This window comes from Suricata suricatta, chromosome 3 (genome assembly GCF_006229205.1).
Source record: "Suricata suricatta isolate VVHF042 chromosome 3, meerkat_22Aug2017_6uvM2_HiC, whole genome shotgun sequence".
NCBI classification, from domain to species: domain Eukaryota; kingdom Metazoa; phylum Chordata; class Mammalia; order Carnivora; family Herpestidae; genus Suricata; species Suricata suricatta.
In genome coordinates this window covers 4,273,790-4,299,251 of record NC_043702.1, presented here as the reverse complement: position 1 = coordinate 4,299,251, position 25,462 = coordinate 4,273,790, and the positions used below count along the sequence as shown (strand labels likewise).

Genomic DNA, 25,462 nt, shown 5'->3' with positions numbered 1-25,462 from the left:
AAACGAGAACTTACCTTCTGGCGTGCTTAATGTCTCCGTCCTGAACGGTCCCAAACAGCACATTCTGTCCTTGCGCCACGGTGCGGCGGAAGCCCGGCAGCGGGGGGTGGGCAGCCCGCGGGTTCCCCGGCTGACCTCTCTCCGCCATCAGGTTACTGCAGCGTCTGCACTGCTTGCGTGTCCCAAGCACACGATCTCGTTTCTCTCTTTCCTTCCAGAGACTGTGCCTCTAACACCTTGGGCGTAACTGGTCATGGTTCTTTGGGGATTCTGGAAGACCGGGGAGGGAGGAGCGTGCCCGCACTGCCCCGGAGCCGAGCATGCGCTTGGGCTCCTGCGTCATGAGGATGACGCAGGCGTGCGCAGGTGGCGCACGCGGGGTGCCGTCATGAGGAGAATGTAAGGGAGGTGGACCATAGACCGATTTAGCAATATCACCATTTTAAGCTTTTGTTAAAAAATAAATGACAGAGGGGCGCCTGGGTGGCCCAGGGAGTTAAGTATTCACCTCTTGATTTCAGCTCAGGTCATGATCTCACGGTTCGTGAAATCGAGCCCCACATCAGGCTCTGTGCTGACAGCGCGGAGCCTGCTTGGGATTCACTCTCTCTCTGCCCCTCCCCCACATGCTTGATGTCTCTCTCAAAATAAATAAATAAACATTTAAAAATATAAATAAATAAGCTACAGAGAAAAGGAAAAGTCACCAATGATGAGATTAGTAAGTGCTCCTATCTGCAGTTTCCCCAGTGCTACGCACAACGTGATCTTTGCATCGCTGGGCCGCGTGCGGTGGATTCCTGTCCCCATCATTAGTAATCTCCTTCTCCAGATCATGAACTGAATCGTCTTCAAGGTATCTGGGTTCTCTCTTCTCCTAGCCCACGGGCCTAAGAAAATTAGCAACATGTCAGACCACACGTGCATCAGAAGCCAGGAAGATGTTTACGCTATTTGACTCCATGATGACTCTCCCGGGATTTTTATCCTGAAGAGAGGTATGACTTGTGTCCTTTGCAGTGTTGTTTATACCAGCAAGAAATTGGAAACAAGACAACCCAGAAGTAGAAGAGTAGCAGTATCAATTGTCTGCGTTAGATCAGCAAGATGTTGTGTATCTCAAATTATTATGGGACCCCATGGGAAAATAAATGGTTAGAGAGCCCTCTCCAAGAAGCAGAATCTAAAATCACACCAGTTCCATAGCCTCCACTAAGGAAAATTGATGCTCAAGTTCAACAATGAGTTGATCTGTTACGTGAGATTTTGGCAGACTTCTGGTTTCTCTCATTCACGTATCTATACAATTTGGCCAGATAAGTTTTAGAGACAACAGAACTCACCCCCCCCCCCCCCCCCCCCCACCGTGGCATCATAATTAAAACAGGGAGAAGTCCGAATAAAATGAGCTGCTTCCACATTTGAGGAAATAACTTGTAGTTCGGAGCGCAGCCACACTGCTGGTTTTGGTGGTGATCCCACCTGCTGTCAGCTTCCAGTGTGGACTTGGGCGTGCTTCCTTCTCTCGTGAGGAAAACATATCACAAAAAAAGATACTTCGTAGTCTGAGAAGCCCACGATTCGGTCTCGGGGAGATGTGTTGAATGCACTCTTTCACAAAACAAGTGTCGTGTTACAACAATGCAGAATCCTGGACGCCTACGTCTTTAAGATACTGAATGTGTCCTTGGGGGGAAAAGTCCTCTTAGCTTGAAGTCTTGGTTGCCAAAACGGAGGGCAGATTTCCAATGCAAATAGTGAGGCGAACGGCCCTGCTCATAGGCACTTAAATCACCCGTATCTCACTTTTTATGGTAGTGTTGTGAATTATATTCTTTTTGGGTTTATAATTAGAGGACGAACAGATGGCGAAGGCCTAGTTTGAAGTGGTGTGGCCGTTAGAGCAGCCTCCGCCGTCCTGTTCCACTTCCTGCAAACTGGTCCACCTGCCCACGCTCCGAGGGGATCGATACCCCCGGGGGGGTTGCAGGATAGCCTTGCACCCGAGCTCCCCAGATTTGGGACCATCAGAAGCCAGGCAGGAAGGAGACTTGACCTAAGGAAGCAATCTCTGCAGGGGCGCCTGGGGGGCTCGGTCGGTTAAGCATCCGACTTTGGCTCAGGTCACGATCTCGCGGTCTGTGGGTTTGAGCCCCGCGTCGGGCTCTGTGCTGACGGCTCAGAGCCTGGAGCTGCTTCAGATTCTGGGTCTCCCTCCCTTTCTCTTCCCGTCCCCCACTCGTACTCTCTCAGTCTCTCTCAGAAATAAACATTAAAAATTTTTTTTAAATCTCCACATGTTTCTAAGAGCGAGGCCTCTGAGGGGAAGGAGGAGCTCCTGTCAGTCCTGTCCTGTATTTATAATTTGTTTTAAAAGGAATGAAAGTCCACAGTGGAAATAAATGTTTCATGCTCACGCACCCATAGCCTCCGCTGTGGGTTTGTGCCTCACTCTCGATGCCCAACTTCACCTGTCCCCTGGTTCCAAGAGCCGCCGCCCTGTTTCAGGCTGCTTAACCAATAATTCGGATGCCAAATATTCTTTTTCCAGCTTAAGCCTTTGGGCAGGCCAGGCTTGTTGGTGAAGACGAAGCAGAACAGAAGGGACAGCAAGCAAAATTCTGTGTTTTAAAAGAAACGACTGTTGACGAATCTTTATTTGAATGCTATGAAAAGCCTTAACTCAGAGTATATTTTTAAAACCCCAGAGCAAGCTGCTTTTTATGTAATAAGCCTGTAGCTGAAGAGAGGAGTGCTGTCTTTGATGCCATTTGGTGGACGAAAACATTCGCGCTCAATAGAAACCAGCCTCTTTTCCATGCTCGTTGGAGGCCGGTTCAGGCAACATACTGATATTCATTCAGATATAAATGCCATAGTCACTTTGAAATGCAAATTGTTTTAAGAAAAATAGCATATGGTGGAGGTAAGTACCTTTTCAAATCAACTCTTACACTTTAGGGATGCGGGTAAAGCTAAAATTATTCTTTGGGAAGAATCTGGCGCTTTTGACACATGGAAACTTGCGCTAATCAGGACGGCCGTTAAGACAGGCATATCCGTATCAAAGGAGATGGCGCCGAGGCCCCGTGGATTAGCATGGTAATGGAGCCGCCCCCCCGCTAATCAGGGCCAGCAGCCAGCTGATCCGTAGATGGGGTGTGTGAGGAAACACTCCGCCTGAGTTCAGAATGGGCCAGGTAGTCGTGCGTGTTATTTCCTGGTGATGCAGATAATATCGGGGGGGGGGGGGGTGCGGATACGGAGACAGATTACACACAGGTCTTTTCAGGTCTCCCCGGCTACAGAAGCAGCACCCCCGCCCCCAGTGAAGGGCTGGGGCCACCTCTTTGAGGTGATGCTGGTCTGGTGCACCTGTCTCCTTGTCCCCCTCAGCCCTGTCCCTCGTACTCGCCGAGCTGACGCAGGGGACTGCTGATGGGAGGCTGGTGAGGACACGAGCCCCTCAGAAGGACATCTGGCCTCGTGGTAGAATGTAACCTACGAAAGCTGTGGCCATGACTGTAAACAACAGTACAGATCCGACGTTGCATGTTTCTGAGAAGGTCTGGGAGCCACAGTGAACGCTCGGCCTACGTGCATAAACAAGCGGGGGAAAACTCACAGGCCCTGTTAGCGTGGACATATTGGGTGTTTCCGCCGTCGCTGACATCGTGGCACATGCGGGTGACTGCTGAAAACGCAGTTGCTGTGTCCGATGTCTAGCACGCGCCAGCGTGGCTGGGGACAGGCCTGTCAGAATCTGTTGATTGGAGAGACTCGTAGTACGGAGCCCAAGTTTCACCATGCTGAAATGTCAGATGGAGCGGGAAGTCGATGAATGACTCGTTGATTCACAAACCATTCAAATGACCCATTTGTAGCCTCTTGTGGCGGGGCGGGGCGGGGCGGGCAGACACTGTACTGGGTGAACATGCACCTAGGAAGTGCCGAGTCCTGAGCTGCACCTGAGCCTGCAGGTGACCAGAAGACAGCAGGCAGGCCGCCCACAAGGGTGTCACCACCCCAGCTCTCACTCCAAGGCCCGGGTGGCTGTTGACCGTGGGCCGTTGGGCGGGCATCACAGCAGTTGGTGCTTGGTCTTTCCGCACACCCCATCTGTGAAGTTGGTCCTGTGGTGGCCAGGTCGGTAGCTCCTCCGTCCTGCCCAGTGTGTGCGTGCCGCCGTACAGACACCTCGGGGCTCTGTGGTGGGTGGACATCCAGCCATCCCTGGTTTGGGCCGTCCTGAGGATCGACACTATGAGCGTTCTTGAATGCACTTTCTGATACAAGTGTTGAGGCACACCTCTGGGCCTTTGGTCTGGACTGATGTGAAACAGAGCCACCGAGAGAGAGCGAGAGAGAGACTCCTATCAGACTATTCAGTGGACACTTCACACCACGGGAGTCCGTCACAAGACTTTGGGTTGTCCTGGGACAGTGCGAGACCCCTCTTTCCATACCATTCTGGGGAGAGAGGCCTCCATTTCCTGAATCTAATACAAATCTGCGGTGTCCCTCGAAGTCTCTCCAGAACCTTCCAGCAAGTGTTCTCTTCTGCCCTTCCTACCTTCTCATGGCTCTTGTGTTTCAAGGCCTTGTGTTTTTGGCCACATGCAGGCTGGCCTGGCACCTTCTCAGGCACGGACTCTGTTTCCTTCACCGTGCCCGGCACACAGCCTCCGGTGGGTCTGTGTCCGGAGACAGGGAGGTCTAGGGGTCAGTGCTAGAAGCGACAGCAAGCCTCCATCCCGCGGCGAGCAGATGAGCCAGCCTGCCCGTACCGAGGGGCCGAGGGGCTGGTGATTATGCGCGGTTGCAGCAGTGGTCAGAGCACCAGCCTTGTGGACCAGGTCTGCCGAGGGCCAGGGGTCGGCAGCATCCACATGCTGGGTTGTGTTTCGGTGGACAAACCCCGAGTTTAGGGATCCCCAGTCTTTAGCAGTGGGACACAGACGCGCCTGCCCGGCCCGTGGCATGGAAGGCGATGCTGCTAGCCCCTACGGTGAACAAATCTGCCCTCCTCTGGAGGAGGGCATTTATCCCTGGCATCCAAGTCTGTTCGCCGTACACACATCCCCGAAAAGATCACCCACAACAAGAGGGTGTCCATGCCTGTGCCACCCCACACCAAGGAACAGATCCCGGCGCAGTCTATGGGCAGTGGGAGTGCGGGGGTCTGGTCGGGCACTGGGGGGCATGGAGGGCGGGATGAGGAGGAGGAGGAAGGGCAGGAAAGAAGAGACGGCTCCCCGTCCTCCTGGGCTCAGGGAGGTCACTGCTCTCGTGCTCATCCCAGGGGGCGAGGGGGAAGAGTGTCCCATTGGCTTCTTTGGAGGCCCTCTTGTCTGTTGACCCCGGCTTAGAGCTTATGAGACCTGCCTCCTTGTCCCCAAGAGAGAGGGTGTTCCCCTCCAGCTTGTAGACTCGTCCTCTCCAGGGCCACAGAGCCGTGCCCGCAGAACAAGTGGCTTCCAGCCGCGTGCCACCTCCCTCCCGTCTGGTGGACCTCAGCTCCCTGTCTTGTTTATCAGCCACAGTCACAGAATTCGGCAGCAAGACAGACGCATGTTCGGGTGGGCACCTGCCAGAGCCACTCAGTCTGGCCGAAGCCGTGAGGAGCTGAGGCCCAGCCTTGCTGTCCTGCACTTGAGGCTGACTCTGACCGCATGTAGCTTAGTGCTTGGGCCCCCCTCGCGTCTCAGGTGCTCTGTCTTCCGATTCTTAACTGCCAGGAAATCAGATAAGTCACGGGCATCTTTCACAGCTGAGAACCCCAGATCCTCAGCCTTAATTAATAACTTGTTAATGTGGGATGAATTACCATCCATTCAGAGATGCAGCCCTCAAGTACTTGGAGAGAAAATAAAGTGATTGTAAGCGTAGCATCTCCCTTACATGCTGCGGAGGTATTTTCACAAGTGGCAAAAACATCTCCCTGTGTGGTGACACACAGGACAGACAATGCCAGATGCGTACGCATGAACACCTAGAAGCAGGGGACAGCATTGCCTGACCAGTGACAATTAGTGACATCTATTCAGGAATAGACATGAAATTACGTGCTAGCCTCTGTTGGATGGCACGCGTGTGTAAAGTGACCTATAATGCTGTAATTAGATATTAAATCTGTGTCATCATTGAAGATATTCAGGAAACGCTTGGGGGTAGTTGCTTTCTTGGATCAATGGGTTCACGCAAAGCAAGTAGAAAGGCCTCAGAGAGTGACCACGGGCCCAGGGCCGCTCATACATAGACCGAGATGCTCCGCGGGCCACCACAGGCCAGTGAGACTGCTTTCACGGGCTGTGCCCCGTCCGCGGACCAGTGATCTGCCTCTGAGTTAAAACCTGTGTCTTCGTGTCTTTACATGTAAAGGCAAGTGCCTGTTTGTGTCGATTCCTAAGCTGTATATTTAGGGCAAAAACAGTATTTTTTTATCCTTCGTAACTTTTTTGTTATGTCACACAGCTCAATGGTCTTTTTAAAAATTTTTTTAATGTTTTTATTTATTTTTGAGAGAGAGACAGAATGAGAAAGCCAGAGTATGAGCAGGGGAGGGGCAGAGAGAGAGGAAGACACAGAATCCAAAGCAGGTCTAGGCTCCAAGCTGTCAGCACACAGCCCGATGCAGGGCTCAGAGTCATGAACCGTGAGATCATGATCAAAGCCGAAGATGGACGCTTAGCCCACTGAGCCATCCAGGCACCCCTCTTTTATTATTTGATATTTAGAAAAGTTTTAACGGACATTAAATAGAATGTTTATGAAAGAGAGATTTCCTCTCCTCAGAGAAAATCAGAATTGTTTTACTTCTGAAACGACATTATTCCTTTGCATATCTTTGAAAGATTTCATAAGTCACAGTTACCAAAGATGAGGACCGAGCAGACAGGTGAGGTCGGCTGGCGGGAGGGTGGCCGCGTGCCCAGGCTGCTACCTTGTCAATTCAGAGAGCTCAGATATGAGCCCACTGCTACCAGATAGTCTTATTTTTCAAACAATGCCAGAAACCATAGATTTTGAGAAGAAATCTCCCAAATTCTACTTTAAAAAATAAATCCTTGTGTACAAAGCAAAAGTGCGTCTGCGAGCTCAGCCCAGATTCCCGGCCACAGGTCGGTGGATGGGTCATCGCTGTGAGTCCGTGTACGTGCATTAATCTGGCCAGAACTCGGTCTTGGAGTTTATATGTAGCCCAGCAGTGGAGACGTGAGTGTGGGTGGGGTGAGGAAGCCCCCACAGGCGGGGGGCCCCTAAGGTTCAGCTTTCTGAAGAACTCTGTACAGCTGGGTCGGGTCTCTCATCAATTCCACAATCAGACACCAGGAGCGCACAGTCTTGCCAGAAAGTTCTTCACCCCAAAGGCCCCAGTTCGGTTCCTTAGGGATCCCCTCAGGAGCCAAAACCCCAGAGGTCCTCCCCCAGCAGCTTTAAATATAAAACTTGGGCTTAAAATTTCATCTGACAATGGGGTGCCTGAGGGGTTCAGTTAAGTGCCGATTTGGGCTCAGGTCATGATCTAATGGGTCACGGGTTCAAGCCCTGCGTCAGGCTCTGTGTTGACAGCTTGGACCCTGGAGCCTGCTTCGGATTCTATGTCTCCCTCTCTGTCTGCCCCTCCCCTGCTCTCTCTCTCAAAAATAAATACACATTTTTAAAAAAATTTCATCTAACAGAATTTTAAAAAACAGTGGACCGGCTGCAGGTACCACGAGCGGCCCCGTCTCGTAGACTGGCCTTAGTGCGTGCATTTCCAGGAGTGTCCTCTCTTCCTTCCGCAGTGGCTGTCTGGCCTGGAGCCGAAGAATTTGTCCACCTAAGAGCAGGTCTTTACCTGATCCATCCTTTAGAATACCGCACGTGTTCCTGGCAGGGTACAGGCGGATTCGGCTATGCTGTGCGTGCACGGGTCCCTCTGGAGTCTCGAGGGCGCAGGGACACACAGATGCACTTGGAGAATTCCCTCTGCCTTTGGAAGGAAGTGGGTCAGGAGGCGCTTAGGCAGGTTGTGCTCCGGGAGCCACACTCTGGAGAAAACGGACAAGGGGAGGGGTGCTCCGGGCTGGCGTGTCGTCCCTGCGTCATCGGCAGAGACAGTGAACTTGGTGTTTGCTTCTCCGGGTGCTTTGGCCTCGTGTGTGCGGTGAGGGCTTGTGGGCAGATTGCACATTGATAATGATGTGTCACAGGTGTGAATGGGGGGAAGGGACCATCTTGACAGTTGCCGAACAGCTGGTGTGTCTGCGGGCGTCAGGCTCAGGGCACCCAGCTCAGCGGTGGGGTGGTCTTCGTGTCTTCCCTTCCCCTGCTGTAAAGATGCTGGCAGTGCCCTCAAGCCCCTCTGCTGAGAGTTCATGTGATGCCTGGTGGGGGGGGGCGTGGCTTCAGGGGCCCCTGGGGGAGGCTAGTCCGACACGTGGTTCCTGAGTGTAGGTGTATGAGATGAGGCTCCCCAAAGGGAAGAGAAGGCCCAGGGTCAGAAGGCGTGGGCACCAGGACTGGCAGAAACGGCACAGAGACCAGATAGGTGCAGTGAGGGGCAGGGGAGGGGTCGCCGGCAAGCCCTGGGGACAGCCCACCCCCGACGACAGCTCACAGAGGAAGCATGGTTATACACAGCCCATTTCACACCCCCTCCCATAAGCCTGCTCCCCACTGGTTGAGGCCCGAGGGCAGCCAGAGGATACAGCCCAAATGGGTGCCCTCCCAGGAGAGCAGAGAAAGGACACAACAGGAAGGTGGCAGGTGGACCCAGGTGTGGACATGGGTGTCTCCTCCATGTCTGAGATGCCAGCCACCTGGCCCCTCATCCCCAGGCTGCTGTAGGGGTCTGCCCTGGGGCAGGTGCAGGACGGCCAGCCAACGCCGCCATGCAGGCTGTTTCCAGGACATCAGGGCCTGAGGGAGCCCGAAAATCAGAACCTCAGCGCTAGGAGGGAGGCGGTTACACTGGCCGCCGGCCCGCAGCTCGACGGGAGCCCGAGGTGACGGGGGACTCTGGCGTAGGCATTGTTTCACGTTCATAGTGATTTCTGGGTACCTGTGCTCTAGCAGATGCACTCAGTTACCTGAGGGTCTTCTGAAAAGGCAGGGGCTGGGGCCGGGCCTAGGAGTCCGCGTTTGTAAATGTTTCGGGGCGATGCTGCCACAGTCAGACCGAGAACCACGCTTGGAAAGGTCTCGGTCCATCTTTTCTTCCATTCCTAAGGTGTCGCTTTCTGCCTTTTTTCCCCATCTGCTGGAATCGGGCCGACCTGCCTGTCCCCGATGACACTCCAAATGTGCCCAGTTCACATAACAGCATAAAATCAGCATCCTTTAAGGTAGAAATGTACTTGTTTGGAGCAAAATCTTTCATGTTCCTTGATCGCTTGTTTGTTGCATCGCTCACACAGGCGTTCCAGTAGATGATTTGGTGACTTTCGCGGGCTCTGTGGGATTTCGGGCAGGTCCACTGTTCTCAGCGGAGCCCTGGTCCCTCCCTCCAGAGGCACCAGAATCACCAGCAATCTAAATGCAAACATTTTGAACCCTCTGTGTTCAGAAAGTTCCCAGGGCCATTCTGGTAATTGGCCAGATTTGGGAACTAATCCAGTCCACGTATTTAAAAATCCCGTGCTATGAAAACCTTCTATTAAAGCAATTTAGAACCTAATTGGTTCTAAACTAAAATAATCAAGGGAAAGTTGAAAACAACGGACCTAACACCTGTGAAGATCTGCACAATCCCAGCAAGGTGTGATGGGGGGGGGGGCTGTAGAGAAAGGCATTTAATCATGTTTTTGAGTCTACAGTTGGTCTGACTAGAGCGTCATTCATTCTGATGCTGAGCACCTGCCTCGTATCAGCGAGTGTCCACCAGGATCCCTTCCATCAGGGCCCCTCGGAGCTGCGCGTTTGCTAAGGCTGTTTTTCCTCTGCTCAAGTCTCTTCAAGGATAAGAGTAAACTTACCTGGTCTGAGTCTGCATCTCCTCCGCTGTCACGTGTAGGAGCTTTGATTTGTGCTGATCGTAAAGCATCACTTCAGCACGAGAGTCGTTCCGTGGCACCAGGCAGCTGGGTGCTGTTAGGGATCGTTTTCGCTTTGGTCGCGGTGTTGACGCAGCGGGGGTGTTGCTGGCCTGCCGGGACTGCGGCCTTCCCTTCTCCAGCCCGGCTCCGCCCAGACGGGATGTGGTGTCGGCGTCTTCGCTTAGGGCCGCGTCGTGTGGCCCGGCTCCTGTAGATCGCGTCCTCAGGCCCCCTGAGACTTGTCCCCCGCCCCCACTTCCGTCTCACTTACCGTTTTGTCCGCTGCTTCCGTTTTCCACTTCGGACGGCAGCGGCGCTCGGTGCCAGGGGCGCTCGCGTGCGAGCATGTAGGCCTCGAGACGAAGTCGTGCCGGCTCCCGGGGTCCGCAGTCCGAGGTGGTGTTCACCTGACTTGTTTATTCCTAGGGAATGTCACTAGTGCGTCTGGGTCTCAGATGGCAAGCGGCGTCAGCCTGGGCTCCTTCAACAGCCGGCCAGACGGCATGCAGCAACGCTCCTACTCTGTCTCCAGTGCCGACCAGTGGAGTGAGGCTACGGTCATTGCAAACTCGGCCATCAGCAGTGGTAAGAGAGGGCGCGGCCCCTCGCGGTCCTCGGTCGTGAGCCCGGGGGCTGGCGGCAGCGCGTGCGCACTCGGAGCGCGGGCCCCCTCCCTGCGGGGGGCGTCCCGGCCCTGGTCGAGGAGCCACTCGCGCCGTCCCGCGTGTTCCTGTTGGTCGGGGAGGAGCCGATCGCACCCCCACCCGACAGCTTTGGGAAGAGGGGCTGCAGCCCGGGCAGACGGCCTCCCCGCGGCCGCACACAGACAGGCGGTGGCTCCAGGAATAACGCGGAACTTAGGTCCTGCTCACGCTTGCCCACGTGACGCGACGTGCGTTCCCCCCCCACTCCCCCCCGCATTGTTGCTATTGTGGGGGCGTGTTTGTTTTCTGTTCCCGTCAAAGGAAGACTCATAGTTCATTCTCCTTATCCCTCTCCCCCAAATTCCTGATGCACCCTCCAAATTTTGGAGCGTTCCCCCTCCCACCCTGTTGTGGGGACGGGGGGTACGTAAGTGTGGACATCGGGAGCTGTGTTGACGTGTGTGTGCAAACGTGAATTCCGGGACCGCCTTTGCTGCAACACGCTCTGCCTGTGGCATTTTAGTCTATGGCCTGTTCACCGGTATTTAACGGAAATTCCCACTGTTGTATGTCATCTATCAGACAGGGCTTTAAGGTAATTTTAGCATAATTTGTTCTAATTAAAAGATTCAGCATCAGGTCTTCCCTGTAGACCAGCAGCTGCTACAGCAGGCATTTGCTGGGGGTAAACATAATCCTTATTTCCAGTCACTCAGGTGCCCCCCGCAGTCATGGCTGCCAAGCGAAGGCTTTAAACAAAGACACCTCCAAACTAGGTACGGAGGAGAAACTGAGTCTGTGGAGGGGTGCTGGAGAAGCCTGGGGCTTGCAGGCCCAGGTGGCATGGTGCCCCAGAAGCCAGCCCGAGCCCGCCCCCAGGGCCTCATTCGCTGGAAGATGATCGGGCAGGTGGCACATGTCTGCTCCTTCCCCTCCGGGGACTCTTCCGGGCATTCTGCCTTTTGTCTGAATCCCAGCAAAGGGGGTTCTTGAGTCACTGAAGACCAACCTACCGTCTAGTCCCTGGGAGTGTGCCATCGGGCAGGCCCTTCAGTGGGTCTTCGCAGCACCCAGCCCTGCCTCAGAGTGCCCCACCCCCCACCAGCCAGGCAACCCTACCTCCAGGAGCCCCTGTCCTACCTGGAGGACCCGAGTTCTTCCCCCACCCCGTGTCATCCTTGGGCTTGGAGCGCAGGTGTGGCCCATGGCCTCTGGGACGGAATTCGGGCTGCTGTTCTCACGGCGCCTTTGATTTCCAGGAGGAGCAAGGAGTTCGCATAATTACCGCAGTATCAAATATCTGGAATCCAGTTGGCTTTTCAGTCAGTATTAACCAGCCAGGTGGGTTTGTTCTGTGGCCTGGCCTTTGCGAGGAAGTGTTTGCAGAGCCCGGTGTGCGCGGTGCCTTGGCCCCACCTTGTCAGGCAGCGACCTTCTAGAACTTTCCTCCTCTGAGTACACTGTGGGGCAACCAGCACAGCCTGAGCAGAATGACAGGGTTTCAGTTCTGCTCATGTGCGGTGGGAGCTCTTGGGGGCGGGGGGCAGAATAAAAGAGCTAAGTTCCTGAGACAGACCATCAGCCCCATCTCTGCCTCCCTCCTACTCAGAATGTTTTATAGGAAGGGCATGGGAAGCGGTATATTCACCTAACTCCGTCTTGTGCACACTTCCTTCTGCACAAGTTAGCTCTCTGAAAGTCACGCATCCCTTCCACACCACAGCTCTCTGCACCTGGCCAGGCACCGGACTGCGGTGTTTCCAGACCCTAGGTTTGGTTGGAAGTGTCGCTCGCAGGAGATGACCGCGGCGGTCTGTACACGCACGTTTACGAAGTCCCCGTGAGAGGCTGAGATCGCCCACCCACGAGCGCCGTCCTCATTTACAGAGTGCTCCCTCCACCATTCACGCCCTGCGGTGTCCACCCCGACTCCGTGCAGCTTGCATGCTAGCGTCTGGGCTCCCCGACGCCACAGAGCCCGGACCTTGAACACGGCTGATGGGGAGCGCGAGTCCGCCCCCGCGTCCGCCGCGCTGGGGGATCCGGATGGAGCGCGCAGGAGAAAGTCCAGGGCGGAAATGCTGCAGGTGGTTGTAAGGGTTGACAGAGTCCATGGAGGAAAACCTCTCAAAGAGAATGAGACTTGAGCAATGCTTTAAAGGACCAGGCGCGTTTGTGTGTGTGTGTGTGTGTGTGTGTGTGTGTGTGTGCGCGCGCGTGCACCACACCGAAAGAGGAAGTTATTAGGAGCATTGAGGCAGTTTGGACAAAGGCTCGGAGAGGAGGACAAGGGGAAGAGAAACAGGCAGGGAGCGGCAGTGACATGAAGGTGTCGGCGGGAGCGCTCGGGGCTGACTGGCTGCAGACAGGACCAGAAGACCACGGAGAGGTCAGAACGGCAAAATTAGTTAGCATCTTAATTTAAGGCTTTGAGCTGGTGTCACTTTAAGCAGTGAAGACCTGGAAAGACAGCCGAGCATCTCCTAAGGGTTGGTCGTATGTCACAACCAAGGCTCGGTTGAAAAGGGAAACGGTGGCAGTGATGATAATAACAAGAGCTAGTAAGTGTTGAGGGCTTCTCGTGGATTCTCTCATTCGGCCCTTCGGGAGCGGATACCTTTGATGGGTGGGGAGACTGGTCCGGATACGGGCGCTTGTGTGGAGTCACACCCCGGCAGGGGACAGGATGAAAACTGGGCAGGCCTGATTCCAGGCCTGAGGTCCATGTCAGTGCTTCTGGAGACGGGCTTGGAGCCCCCGGGGACCGGTGACAAGTGCAGATTCCTCATCTCCCGGACCGACTGGGCCGCGTCCCAGCACCCCGCCCCCCCGCCCCCGGCCCCCGTGCTAACAAGTCTCCCGCAGAATGATGCTGCGTGCTGAAGTTTGAGAGCCACCCAGGCTCCACCGAGATTTGCTGGGTGGCGGGCGGGAGCCACGTGCCCCCGGGATCCCGGGGGACACACGGGCACATGCAGGAGAACCCCTGTCCACCTGCAGCGAGGCTGACGTCGTGGCTTCCTGCCGGTGAGCACCAGTCCCGCCTTCCGTGGTCTATCAAGTGGCCAGACCCAGGGCAGTTTTTAATGAACACCAGGGCCTGGGACCTGACAGGCAACTTCAAGAAAACGGGTTTATGAATGGCTTTCCAGACCTCAGCCTGGCCATCCACATTCTGTGCGGCATTGGGAAATAATCACATAAGAAACAAACATGATTAAGAGCTTTCTCTCATAAGTTGCAGTTGATATTAATCCCACCCTCTTTTTTTTTTTTTTTTTTTTTTAGTCATTTTATTTTTCTCCCCCCGCCCAGCCCCGAGTCTCTGGTGTGGATGTCAGAATCGGGAAAGCTGACACTGCGCTAGCAGAGGGGCGGGGGGAGGTAAGCGGCTTTTGAATCCAGATGCCCCTGAATCCCATTGTCATTTACTTTTATTATCAAACATGAGAACAACAACACCGGGAGTTGTTTCTCTCTGCCCCCTCGTCCACGCTAAATTAAGACTTTGGCTCCAGAGAACTTTTCAAAGGCTGACCCTCTACGTGCCCAGGTAGCCTGGGGGGTGAGGGGGGGGGGGGTTGTCTCTCTTCAGCAGCTGTGAGCAACTCCTAATTAGATAGCTACAAAGTAGTGTGCACGACTCCAGAACCAGCGGCTCCGGTTAAATTAAGGGGGGGGGGGGGAGACAGAAGAAGAATCCATTCTGTGAAATGGATTGCCCAACTGCTTTATGACTATTACTGTTGCAAGGTTTTACATTAAGTACCTGAGGTTTAAAATTAAATGTCTAATACAATTTGGCGTTGCTAACATGAGACCCGCGTGTGCCCTGAGAGGAAGTGCAGACAGCTCGGCTCAGGGTTTCAGCTTGCCGGCTGGCCAGCAGGACTGGGTCCCTCTCCAGCAAAGCACCACATGCTGCTCGGCGTAATTTTTTAAATGCAGAAACATATTCATCTTGAGCCTCTGCGTTGGAAAAGGCTGTTCCCGTAGTACATGAAAAATTAATTTTTTTACATTTTTCCTCACTCTCCTAAGTGTTTGACAGAAGTAATTTTTGCAGCAAGAGAGAATAAAAACTGGTGGCTGTAAATTCCTGTCCTGGAACCTGTTGTGTAGAGATTCTTTATGGACCCAGAATTGATCTACATGTCAGACCCTGTTGTGGTTTAAACTGTTTATCACCGTAATGGCAGCAGGGAGCCCGTGAACACCGACTTATAATCCCGGGTGAAAGAAATGGTTGTTTGCAGTCAATGAAGGGGCAGCTTAGCCATATTGATAGATTCGGAACAATTATCTCCACAGCAACTGTTGGCTGAGAGTTTTCTTGAATCTGATTGGGAGCCAGTAATTTTTAGGGGGATTAATCATTTTCTCTAGAGGTTATTTTCTTCTCTACAGTGTTAGCCAAGAGTTCACGGTCCTGTGGGCAGGGGGAGCCAGGCTGGGGGACTCCCTGGGGTCGTTTGTGGATACTTGGCTGTCATGTCTTGCTCCGGGGCAAAATATGCCTTCAGAAGCGTCACACCTGTGTGGAGGGGGCAGGCCAGGTGGCACCACGTCCGCGAGTGCCAGCCTTGGGCCAACGGCCTCTGTGGTTGCTGTTGCCATGGCAGCCACACACAAGCCCCGCCCCCTGCCCCGTCCCCCCGCCGCGTCCTGTCCCCTTGACTGTCAGATTGTTCAGATAGCTCCACCCACCGCCCGACTGCTTCATTCCAGCGGTGAATCTTTGCTGCCCTGGCCGCCATCGCCGAGAATATTCCATTGCTTCAGACGGCGCTCTTCAGCCCTCCTTCAGCCTGCCTCCACCTGCTGCCAGACAGCCCCCGCAGCGCCAGGTGTAAGCAGCACACTCACCTCTCAGTGCTCTCCGCAAAGGGTGTGTGTGTGCGTGCATGTGCACAGGTATCTCCTTCCAACAGTTGGCGCATCTCTCTGCCAGAATCTACCAGAACCCGTTATTGGACCCCAGATCCTGAACCTTGAAGCCTTTGAGTTTTTTGTAAACTTTAAACAGTTTTTCTCATTAGGAATATTTTTTTTTCTGGCATGGCTGTTTTAACGATAGAGGTTAGAAACAAGTGTCCAGCTCTGCTCATGCATCCTGCACTTCCCGCTGTTTTACCTGCCCCAGGGGGGCTGGCCCGAGGGTGATCAGGCAGCACCGAGTGTGCCCTGACAGAGAGGGTGCTGAGAGAGGGTGCTGTAGCAAGGTGCTTTGATGTTTACAGTCCATCCGATCGTCGATTTTAATTTTTACAGTTAGCTCTTATTTTCTCTGCTTGGATATTATGCTGACAATTTCAGCATGTCACCAGCAGGTGGTGGTAGTGTGCCACGGCCACTGGGACCAGGACGCTTAATTTATAAGAGGATTTTTGCAAGGTTCCAGGGAAGGAGAAGCCCAAGGTGGGGACCGCCTTTGTTGTCAGGGGCCTCTGTGTTCTGGCAGCTTGATGTCCGATGTGCATTTTCTGAGAATCACTAGCGCTGTTTGATGACTAAGGTTCAAAAAGGCGGAGAAGCCCGACACTGCACTCCTAATAATTAACCAAAATTCAAACCCAGGGCTTTCTGATTCCAAAGCGAATGGCTTCCCCCTGTGCTGTTTTATGTGTGTTTTTTTAAGGGGAAACGAATGCTTAATATTAAAACATTGTAGCACGAAAGTTGTTTATCTTTATAAAGCTTGCTTTTAGAGGAGATCTCGTTTTCCCTTCTCTGGTTTCTCCTGAACTTTTCCCTTTATCATCAGTTCCGCCCGGATCCTGGCTGGCATTCAAAAACCGTTCCTGGGGTTTGTCATCCACCTTCAGCTTCGCGCAGTGTTAAAGGGCCCGTGGGCTCTCATCTCTCAAAGCCGGACAGACACCCTGTCTCAGCCGCTGAGGTCTGATCCCCTCCCGGGGCCGGTCGGCCTAATTAAAGGGATGACCCCTGTTCCCTCTGTGCTCAGAGCCTGCTTTCCTTTCTCTGCATGTGGCCAAGGAGAAAGCAAAAGCTTCCTAGGGTAACTGGCCACAGGGGGTAAAAGGTGTATTTTTTTTCCGTCTCAATCAAAACGCCGTTACTTTGTACTTTATCTCCTTAGTTCCTTCCTGCCAGCTATTTCTAGCAGCAGGTGCTGACCAGAGAAAACACTGCCCCCGATACCAGGATGGGGAGCAGCGGATTTCAGGCTTAAAGGCCAGCAGTTCCCACTTTGCTTAGCAAAAGTCTAGGAACCATTTAAACAGATAGTAGGGAAGGATGCTGTAATACCTGGACCAAGTCTCAGTTGCTTGGCCCTTGGTATCTTCACCTAGACCACTGGTTCTCCAGGGGTGACTCTGCCCCCTCTCCCTACCCCCGGGGACATTTGGTGATGTCTGGAGACATTTCAAGTTGTCACAGCTAAGGGGCAGAGGGCGGTGCTGCTGAGATCTAGTGGGTAATAGAGAGACTGCTGATTACAGCGCACAGGACAGCCCACCCACCGCAAAACGTGATCCCACCCAAGATGTCGGCAGTGCCAAGGTTGAGAAAGGCTGATCGAGACCGCGAATCTTCAGGTGTGTGACCCCTTCCAGCCGCCCTTGCTGTGGTCCACCGTGAATTATGGAGTCCTTCCCCAAAGAGAAGGCAGCCTGTCTCCTTGCTGGAGGGAATCACAGGCAGCGACTCATCCCCGCGAGGCTCTGAGCACGGTCTCCGACCGTCCCCCCAGGGGGAAGACTCGGGCCAGCCTCGTCCCCCGGAATCTGCCGCTGCTGCCGGCGAGGACGTTCCCTGGCGTCCAGCAAACTCTTCCCTGCTTGCCAGACACAAGGGCCCTACGAGATGGAGACCTCGTGCGATTCCCATTTTATTTTTGGTATTTTTCTTAATGTTCATTTTTGAGAGAGAGACAGAGAGTGAGCAGGGGAGGGGCAGAGAGGAAGACACAGGCTCTAGGCTTTGAACTGTCAGCACAGAGCCCGATGCAGAGCTCGAACCCAGGAACCATGAGATCACGACCTGAGCCCAAGTCGGACGCTCAACTGACTGAGCCCCCCAGGCGCCCCCCGATCCCCATTTTAGACGAGGAGGCAGAGAGGCCGGCCACACAGCAGGCACGGGCCGGGCGATTCTGTCCCGGGCACCACGCTGGCGTCTTACCACCCGCTCGGCGCTGCGTGAGGGAGGGACGGTCGCGGCAGGCCGTCCAGCCTCGGCTGTTGGCAGGTCTGTCCGCTGCCTGTGGGGGGAGATGTGGGCGGCGCACACTGCAGGCGTAATCCTGCACCGTCCGGGTGTAGAGCCAACGAAGTAAAACCAAGGACTAGTGTCCCGAGTTCAGGTTTAGCACAGCAGCCATACAGACGTGGAGTGGGGTGGCCGACCCTGGTGGGGCAGACCAGATGCTGCTTGTAGGCCAAGACACCGTCGAGACCCCCTCCCGTGCTCACCTCTGCCCAGACCTCGCTGGGCCTGCTGGGACCCACTGTGGGGCCATGTTTCCAGGAGGCTGCCGGCACACCGGGAGGGGCCCAGAGCAGTGGACGGGGATGTAGAGAAGAGTCTGAAACCCACGTCAGATAGAGAAGATGGGGAGAGATAGGGGAGGGGGTGTTGGAGGGGGTCGGTGGGGGGTGGGGGTCCGTACCTGGCTTCACACCTTAGACTTGAGGATGCTGTTGAGAACCCCTGGCTCCTGGGGCCGAGGGCTGGTGATGGGCTTCCCCCGGCCTGGGGTGAGCCAGAGCCCCAGAACGTTGCGGCCACAGATGAGGCCCAGTCTTCTGGGGGCGGGGGGCGGGTTAGGGTGTGTGCCTCGGGGTCTCGAGGAGCGACGTGAGCCTCTGAAGACATCCCTCGAACCGAACCAGGGGCAGTGACTCCTCACGGGAAGGAGTGTTGTGACAGCGTGGACACAAAGTAGCATAAAGTGACATGACGTCGTTTCCAACTTTTCCTTCCTGCCCCGACACCCTCTCACTCCCCTGATGACCCTCCTTTTGCTTTACCAGGAGGCTAGGGGAAGGTGCTCGCTCCCCCTCCCCCACACAGAGTCTGCTCTGTCTCCCGCCCAGGCGCCCGCCCTTGCCTGTGTTGTCCCTCCCACCTCTGGACCCTTTGCCCAGCCCCCAGCCTGGCGCCTGCAGGCCTGCCCTCTCTGCCCCCGGAGCTGCCAGGGCCCTGCAGGTCCTAGGACTCACCCCACTTTCTTCTCGGCAAGCGTTCCCGTTGCGGGGGGGGTGGGGGGCTGTCCGTCCTTACCATCTCTGGTGACCCCCGGCCCCTTTCTCCTTGATCCGTCCGGGTATCCGTCTCCCAGCCCCTCTTGAACGCTTGTGTTTCCGTGGCCAGACCCTCACCCTGTCGGTCCCAGGGCGCTCCTTGGTGCCCCGCAGTCTACCTGCTGGAAGCTCGCTTCTCGGCTTCTCCAGTGACACGTTCTCTGCCTGTTCCCGCTTCCTTGGCTGTCTCTCTGAATCATCTTCTGCTTCGGACGTCAGGTCCTTGCTGCTGCTCCGGCCACGGCCTACCCTCCTGCCTGCGCACACCCCCTTCCCTGAGCCGACCTAGACGTCTGCACAGACCCAGGGAACGCCCAAGTTCACATGCATCTCCTCCATCGAACACACCTACCCAGCCAGCTACGGGGGTTCGGATGCTCATACTCAGCATTTCCAGGTGGTGGGAGCCCCAGACCTGGTTCTGACGGCCACCGTCTTGTCCCCCCAGGGGCTCAGGCCACACGGTCTCTCTTACCGTCACCTCGCTGCATCCGCTTCTCTGGCCACTTCTCTTTGCTGTCTCCCCAGAGGCACTCCAGGCTGCCGCCGACCCGCCCCGCCTTTGCCCACGAGATGCCCACAGGTCCCCCGCCCCGGGCTCTGCCTTGGTGGCCTTGTTTCGTCCCCTGCCGTGTGCTCGTGCCTCCCTGAGGTTGGCCGGACTCCTCTTCTGGGGAAAAAAAATACAACAAGCAAACATGAATCAGATTGCCACTCCCCTCACATGACCCTGCGGTGGCTGCCCTCCCATCCCCCCGCACAGGGACTGTGCTCCTGATGTTTTATTTCTGGCTGACAAGGCCCCAGCTGGTCGGCCCCAGTGCTCCTTTATCCTGTGGCCCACGCGCCCCTCCCACCGCCCCGTCCTTGGCCCCCGCCGCCGGTGTGCCCAGGGCTGGGTGGGCCCCCAGGTGGTTCCTCTGCTCGCCCTCCGAGCCCTGCCCAGCCTTCCTCCTCATCACGGCCCTACCGGGACCTGGCTGACGCGGTGCCCCTGCCTCCATGCCTCCTGCCCTTCCTCACTGGTCCCCGTGTCATACTGTCTGAATCCATCCTGTCTTGTCTTCTGGTTTGTCTTCTCCTGCAAGACAGTAACTCTACGAGGAAAGAGGCTTCTGGATCTCACGGCCTCCGTCATTGAGTCCCGGCCATGCCCTGCGCGCTTTCCTGGGGACTGCTCCCTGCACGGCTGGCTTTGCTCACGAGCCCTCGAATGAGCGCACGTGGGTGGTCAGCACAGCCCCCCCCAAAAGAATGGGCCGCACGTGCCGGTGGGCGTGGTGGGCTTACAGGAGGGGCCCCCGAGGCCTCCGCCAGCCCGATGCAACAAAATTCCGTGTTAAAATTAGTTACCAGTTAGGGCTGACAACCGAGTTTCCTCCCTTCGGTTATGTCAGCCCGCGTGGACCGTCAGATCACTGCTGCTTCCGGAAGGGATAATCCAGGCGCGTTTCCCAGCGGTTCTTTCATCTTCCACTTACCTTCATTTCACGAGTATTTATTGACCACTTACTTTGTTCCAGCCGCTGCCCCGGCCCTGGGGGGAGAGCAGGGACCCAGACAGTGCCTGGGTCTGCGGAAGGGGAAAGGAAGAGACAGGATCAGAGAGCAAACAAACTGAAGTATGCTTTGTCAAGTGGTAGGAAGTAAACCGAGGGGAAGGGGCGGCTAAGACGTACGTGTCTGGGTTCTGAAACCAGGCCTGGCATGACTGGGTAAATTACTAAGTATATTTCCAATGAAAAACAAAAGTAGTTTATGTATTCATTCATCCAACAAATAAACAGTAAGCACTTGACCGTGTGCCACGGTGCCCCATGTTCATTTGGAAGTGGCCCCACGGGAGACAGATGTGTTCATTGGACCGTAAGTGCTGGTAAGAACCAGGAGGCCAAAGGATGTGCTTGCTCCCCATGCAGAGGGAAGTGTGTGCAAAGGCTGAGAGGGGACAAGGCATGGGGGGGAGAGGGGCGCCGTGGGCCAGATGACAGTGGGGAAGAGGAGGAGGTGCGGCATCAAGGTGGGAAGGAGAGGGGCGCCCAGGGGGCTCAGTTGGACAAGCGGTCGACTTCAGCTCAGGTCATGATCTCACAGTTCTTGAGTTCGAGCCCCGCATCGGCTTTGTGCTGACAGCTCAGAGCCTGGAGCCTGCTTCACATTCTGTGTCTCCTTCTCTCTCTGTCCCTCCCCTGCTCACACTCTGTCTCTCAAAATAAACATTAAATAAAAAAAAAAGAGTTGGGAGGAGAGTTCATGTTAGAGCATGAAGGATAAGAGCAAGGATCCCCTAGGGTTTGGGCTGCACCCCGGCCCCTGGGCGCCCTGCGGTTCCCAGGAGGAGAGTGGTGTGACTTCCCAAGCTGCCTGCGGAGCCAGCACGGGCTCCCGTCTCGTGGATGGAGAGGTGGGGCCCGGGTGCGCCGGGAGAGGGTCGCCCAAGCCTGGGCAGCTCGCGGTTCCCCAGGAAGTCTGGAAGCCTCCAGTGGAATTGACTCTGAGACTCAAGTTTCTCACCCCTGGATATTTTTAGTAACTATTTCTCATCGGCCTCCACACAACAACGTGTTATTAAAATTTTAAAGCTTCCTAAAATAGAGATGTCTTAAGATTTTACAGAATTATTTAGGGTTTAATTTATTTAGTTTCTGGTCCTTGCAACTTTCATGGCAAACATTCACTTTTAGGGTAAATTTTTTTTTTAAGGTAGAAAGTAATATTTACCACCCCAGCATCCAGTCATATGAAGGTAGAATAGTATAAACACACGTGTCCAATGTGTATGCTCTTACTCCAACAAGAAAGAAAACTTCAATTGATCTTTTGTGCTAGTAGCATTAAAGCATCTGACGTAAGGGGCGCCTGGGTGGCTCAGTTGGTGAAGCTCAAGTCATGATCTCATGGTTTGTGAGTTCGAGCCCCACGTTGGGCTCTGTGCTGACAGCTTGGAGCCTGGAGCTGCTTTGGATTCTGTGTCTCCGCCTCTCTACACACCCCTTCATGCTCTGTCTCTTTCTTAAATAAACATTAAAAAAATAAATAAAAATACATCTGATATAATAACATGGTATATTTTTAATTTTTAAGCACCGTAGGACTTCTCATGGTTTTATGTCCCTCTTGAGCCAGGAAAATACTCATTTTATATTTCTGGGTTTTTCTTAGGTACTCAGCCTGGGAATCCTGTATCTTACAAAACTCCAGTGATACTGTCTTCCTGGTGACTGTCTATTATTAGAATAAAACCTGATCATATTTTTTTCAGTGCCTTCCATGCCCCCTACTATCGAATTTACAAGTACATGCAAGAAAAAAAGATGGGTGGCTGGGTGGATGGATGGGTGAGTGGATGGGTGGGTGGGTGAGTGGATGGGTGGGTGGGTGGGTGAGTGGATGGTGGAAGTACGCAGATCGGTGGACGGGTGACAGCTGTGACAGCTGTTCAGCAGCTGATCAGCACCATCCCCAAGCCCTCTGTATTCCTTCCCCTCGCCTTTGTATATTGCTTTGGTTTTGCTTTGTGAAACTTCCTTCACTGATCTTCACGCATCCTCTGTTACATCTTTTGCTTTATTATCTGACAGAAAAGATTATTAACAGAAAGCGATATTAATATTAATTATATGACACTAAAAATTTTATATCATGATGAAACATGGTATTTTAAATGACTTAAAATTTTACTCTTTTATATGAAGAAACATTTTAAACATATGTAGTTATAAATGCTGTTTTAATTGCTACATTATTTCTGCAGTGGGGTTTTTAAGAGCTTACTACATTCACAGGGAAATGCTTCTCTGTATATTGTAGAGTTTCTTAAAATGCGTTCTTATTTACAGGAAAATAATTACAAGTGCGTTTGCGATACCAGGCGGGGGAGGGGCTGGTGTGTCACGGGTGCATGCGCCGTGCGGTTCCCACGCCCTGGCCTGCCATCTGGTCCTGGTTCAGGAGCTCCCCTCCTGCCTGAGGGTCAGTCTACCTGTGCCTGAGCTCACGGCCTTGCCAGCTCTTTTCAGATGGGCACTCTTCTTTTTCATACTCTTTGTAAATGAGTCGTCCCCAGCTGGCCTCCGGAATCACGCGGCAGAGAGAGCATTACTACATTAGGAATATTTTCCATGTGTAGTGTAATGAGACCACAGAATTACTAAACGCGCCTCACAGTGTTGAGCTCATTTTTCCAAGATCAGAAATCCGGCTTCTCAATCAGCTGTTGACTCTCATTTCATAGCGCGCTTTGCAGCGACGCCAGAAGTGAGTGTCCCTGCTCCCCAAAACAACACGTCAGGAATCTCGGGAGTGCTGGCCTCTCGTCTCAAAGCGTCCGGGAAAGCACTGGGCGCCACCTCCATGCGAGGTGCCCGGACAGTGGGGGGTGCAGAGGGGAACAGAAGTCTGGGTGCACGTCAGCCCCCGTCCGTCAGAGGACCGTGGCAGCCGCAGCCAGACACGTGGTCAGGCCCCCAGATGACCTGTACGGCTGTGGCATCCCTCCAGGCTGCACGTTCTGGAAGGATTATCATCATGTGATGCCATGGAAAGCAGTCAAGGTGTGGGTGGTTATTACCTGAGCCGGCACCTGGTTTTTATACCGACTTCCTTCCGGGGGCACAGCAAACCGTAAACCAGAGTCAGCAGTCCGATCGCTCCACACAAGTTCCCAAACAGCTCGTTATTTTTTAAAAAAGGAAAGTGTTTGTCTTTTCACACAATAGTCCTCCCTCCCCCCCTTAAAATTGTATTACTTTTGCTGTTTTTTCATTTAAAAGATTCTTTGGTTCCTAAACCCATGGGTAATAGATGCGCTCGTGTAAAAGAGCTACCAGCAACTAGACCGGACGCCGGTCCTCATGGTGTGACACTGGTGTGGGTTATGTACACATCGCCCCGCTCCGATAAGCCTGCCTGCTTCCCTCTGGCAAGCGGGTAGTACCACTTCCCCCCATTACTTTTTGCAATAATAACTTTCCACTTTTGCCTCATTATAAAACATTGCAGTTTAGAACTTTTTTTTTAAGTTTATTTATATATTTTGAGAGAGAGAGAGAGCAGGGAAGGGGCAGAGAGAGACAGGGAGAGAGAGAGAGAGAGACAGAGAGAGAATCCCAACCAGGCTTCTGCACTGTCTGTGCAGAGTCCGACCTAGGGTTCGATCTCACAAACCTTGAGATCCTAACCTGAGCCGAAATCCAGAGTCAGAGGCTCAGCCAGCTGAGCCACTTGGGCGCCCCTAAAAAAGATAAAAATGCAGAGAAGCTCTTTGCTTTAAGAACACACTCGCCACACTGAGTTTACAGCTGTGGAAGTATACACGCTTCCGGTTGTATCCGTGATCTTATTTGTTTCCAAAGCTGGATGCTGTCATAACTGGCTTTAACTAGCAATATGTCAACTTCCCACTGTGTCTAAAAACAGTTCCAAAATGGGAAACCACCTCTAGGACCCGGAGGAGGGCACTGGAAAATAAACCCCGGGAGCTCCTTGCAAGGGGACACTACGTAGCCAGGCAGTGTCTCTCTCTGGAATGATGTCCCTAGGCGTCCTTACTCTAAGGGGCTTTAGCTCTGCTCGCCTGTGACTCCACCTCCCCCCGTGCACGTCCACTCCTGGGCCTTTTCACGTGCTGTGCTGGGAGACCCCTCCCCATGCACATGCGGTGTCCTCGCCCTCTGTCCCAGCACAGACCACCTTATCCGGAGGCTGTGGGGACCCCCCACCCGCTGCCCACACCCCTCTTCCCTGCACCGCTCATCAACTTCCAGCAGCCTTTGTGATTTGATATCCTCAAATGAGGTACCTGCCACCTCCCACCGCCAGGCTTTCGGGGGTGGGGGGGACGCCACCCAGCTCAGGTATTGGTTCCCAAGGCCTAGGACAAGGGCCACCTCAGTCAGGGTCCACCCCGGGAACATTCCCTCAGGTTTTATGTAAGGGTGCCAACGGCTGAATATATTGCTTGTGAAACTTATCGCACAGCTCCGTGAGATGGTACCATCCGCCTCCTTTTTAAATGAGAAACTGGAGTCTTAGAGGGTTCTAATAACTTGCCCAAGGTCACACAACCAGCGAGGGTCCGGTGTGATGCAGGCGTGGCACAGAGGTGGAACACTGAGCTGTGGGCCCCGCCGGACCCACGCGCGTGTGAGAAAAAGTCACCTCGGGGCCCCTGGGGGGCTCGTTCAGTTAAGTGCCCGACTTCCGATTTGATCTCAGGTCACGATCTCATGGTTTGTGAGATCAAGCCCTGCATCGGACTCTGCGCTGGTAGTATGGAGCCTGATTAGGATTCTCTCTCTCCCTCTCTCTCTGCCCCTCCCCTGCTCACTCCATCTCTTTCAAAATAAATGAACTTTAAACATTTTAGGAAAATAAGTCACTTGAATGGAAATAATAGGAGTTGTGGATGGTTGTAGATGTTTTAAATCATAAGAAAATGATTCAAAGAAAGTTATCTCAAATACGAATCCTGCAGCAAGGAAACGCACGTGAAGAGGTAAACGTTGGGGAAATTCCACTGGGACTTTGTCAG

General features: G+C 54.0%; 1 protein-coding gene across 2 annotated transcripts in view; it reads left to right on the top strand.

Annotated features, from left to right (window-relative positions):
• AGAP1 (ArfGAP with GTPase domain, ankyrin repeat and PH domain 1) overlaps nt 1-25,462 on the top strand; it is a 306,663-nt gene that overhangs the window by 145,783 nt on the left and 135,418 nt on the right. The window contains exon 9 of one of the 2 annotated variants that reach the window (XM_029933558.1): nt 10,446-10,604. The exons of the other annotated variant lie outside the window; for it this stretch is intronic. Coding sequence (XP_029789418.1) covers nt 10,446-10,604 — 159 coding nt within the window. The remainder of the gene's footprint in view (nt 1-10,445; nt 10,605-25,462) is intronic. 2 annotated transcript variants of the gene reach the window in all.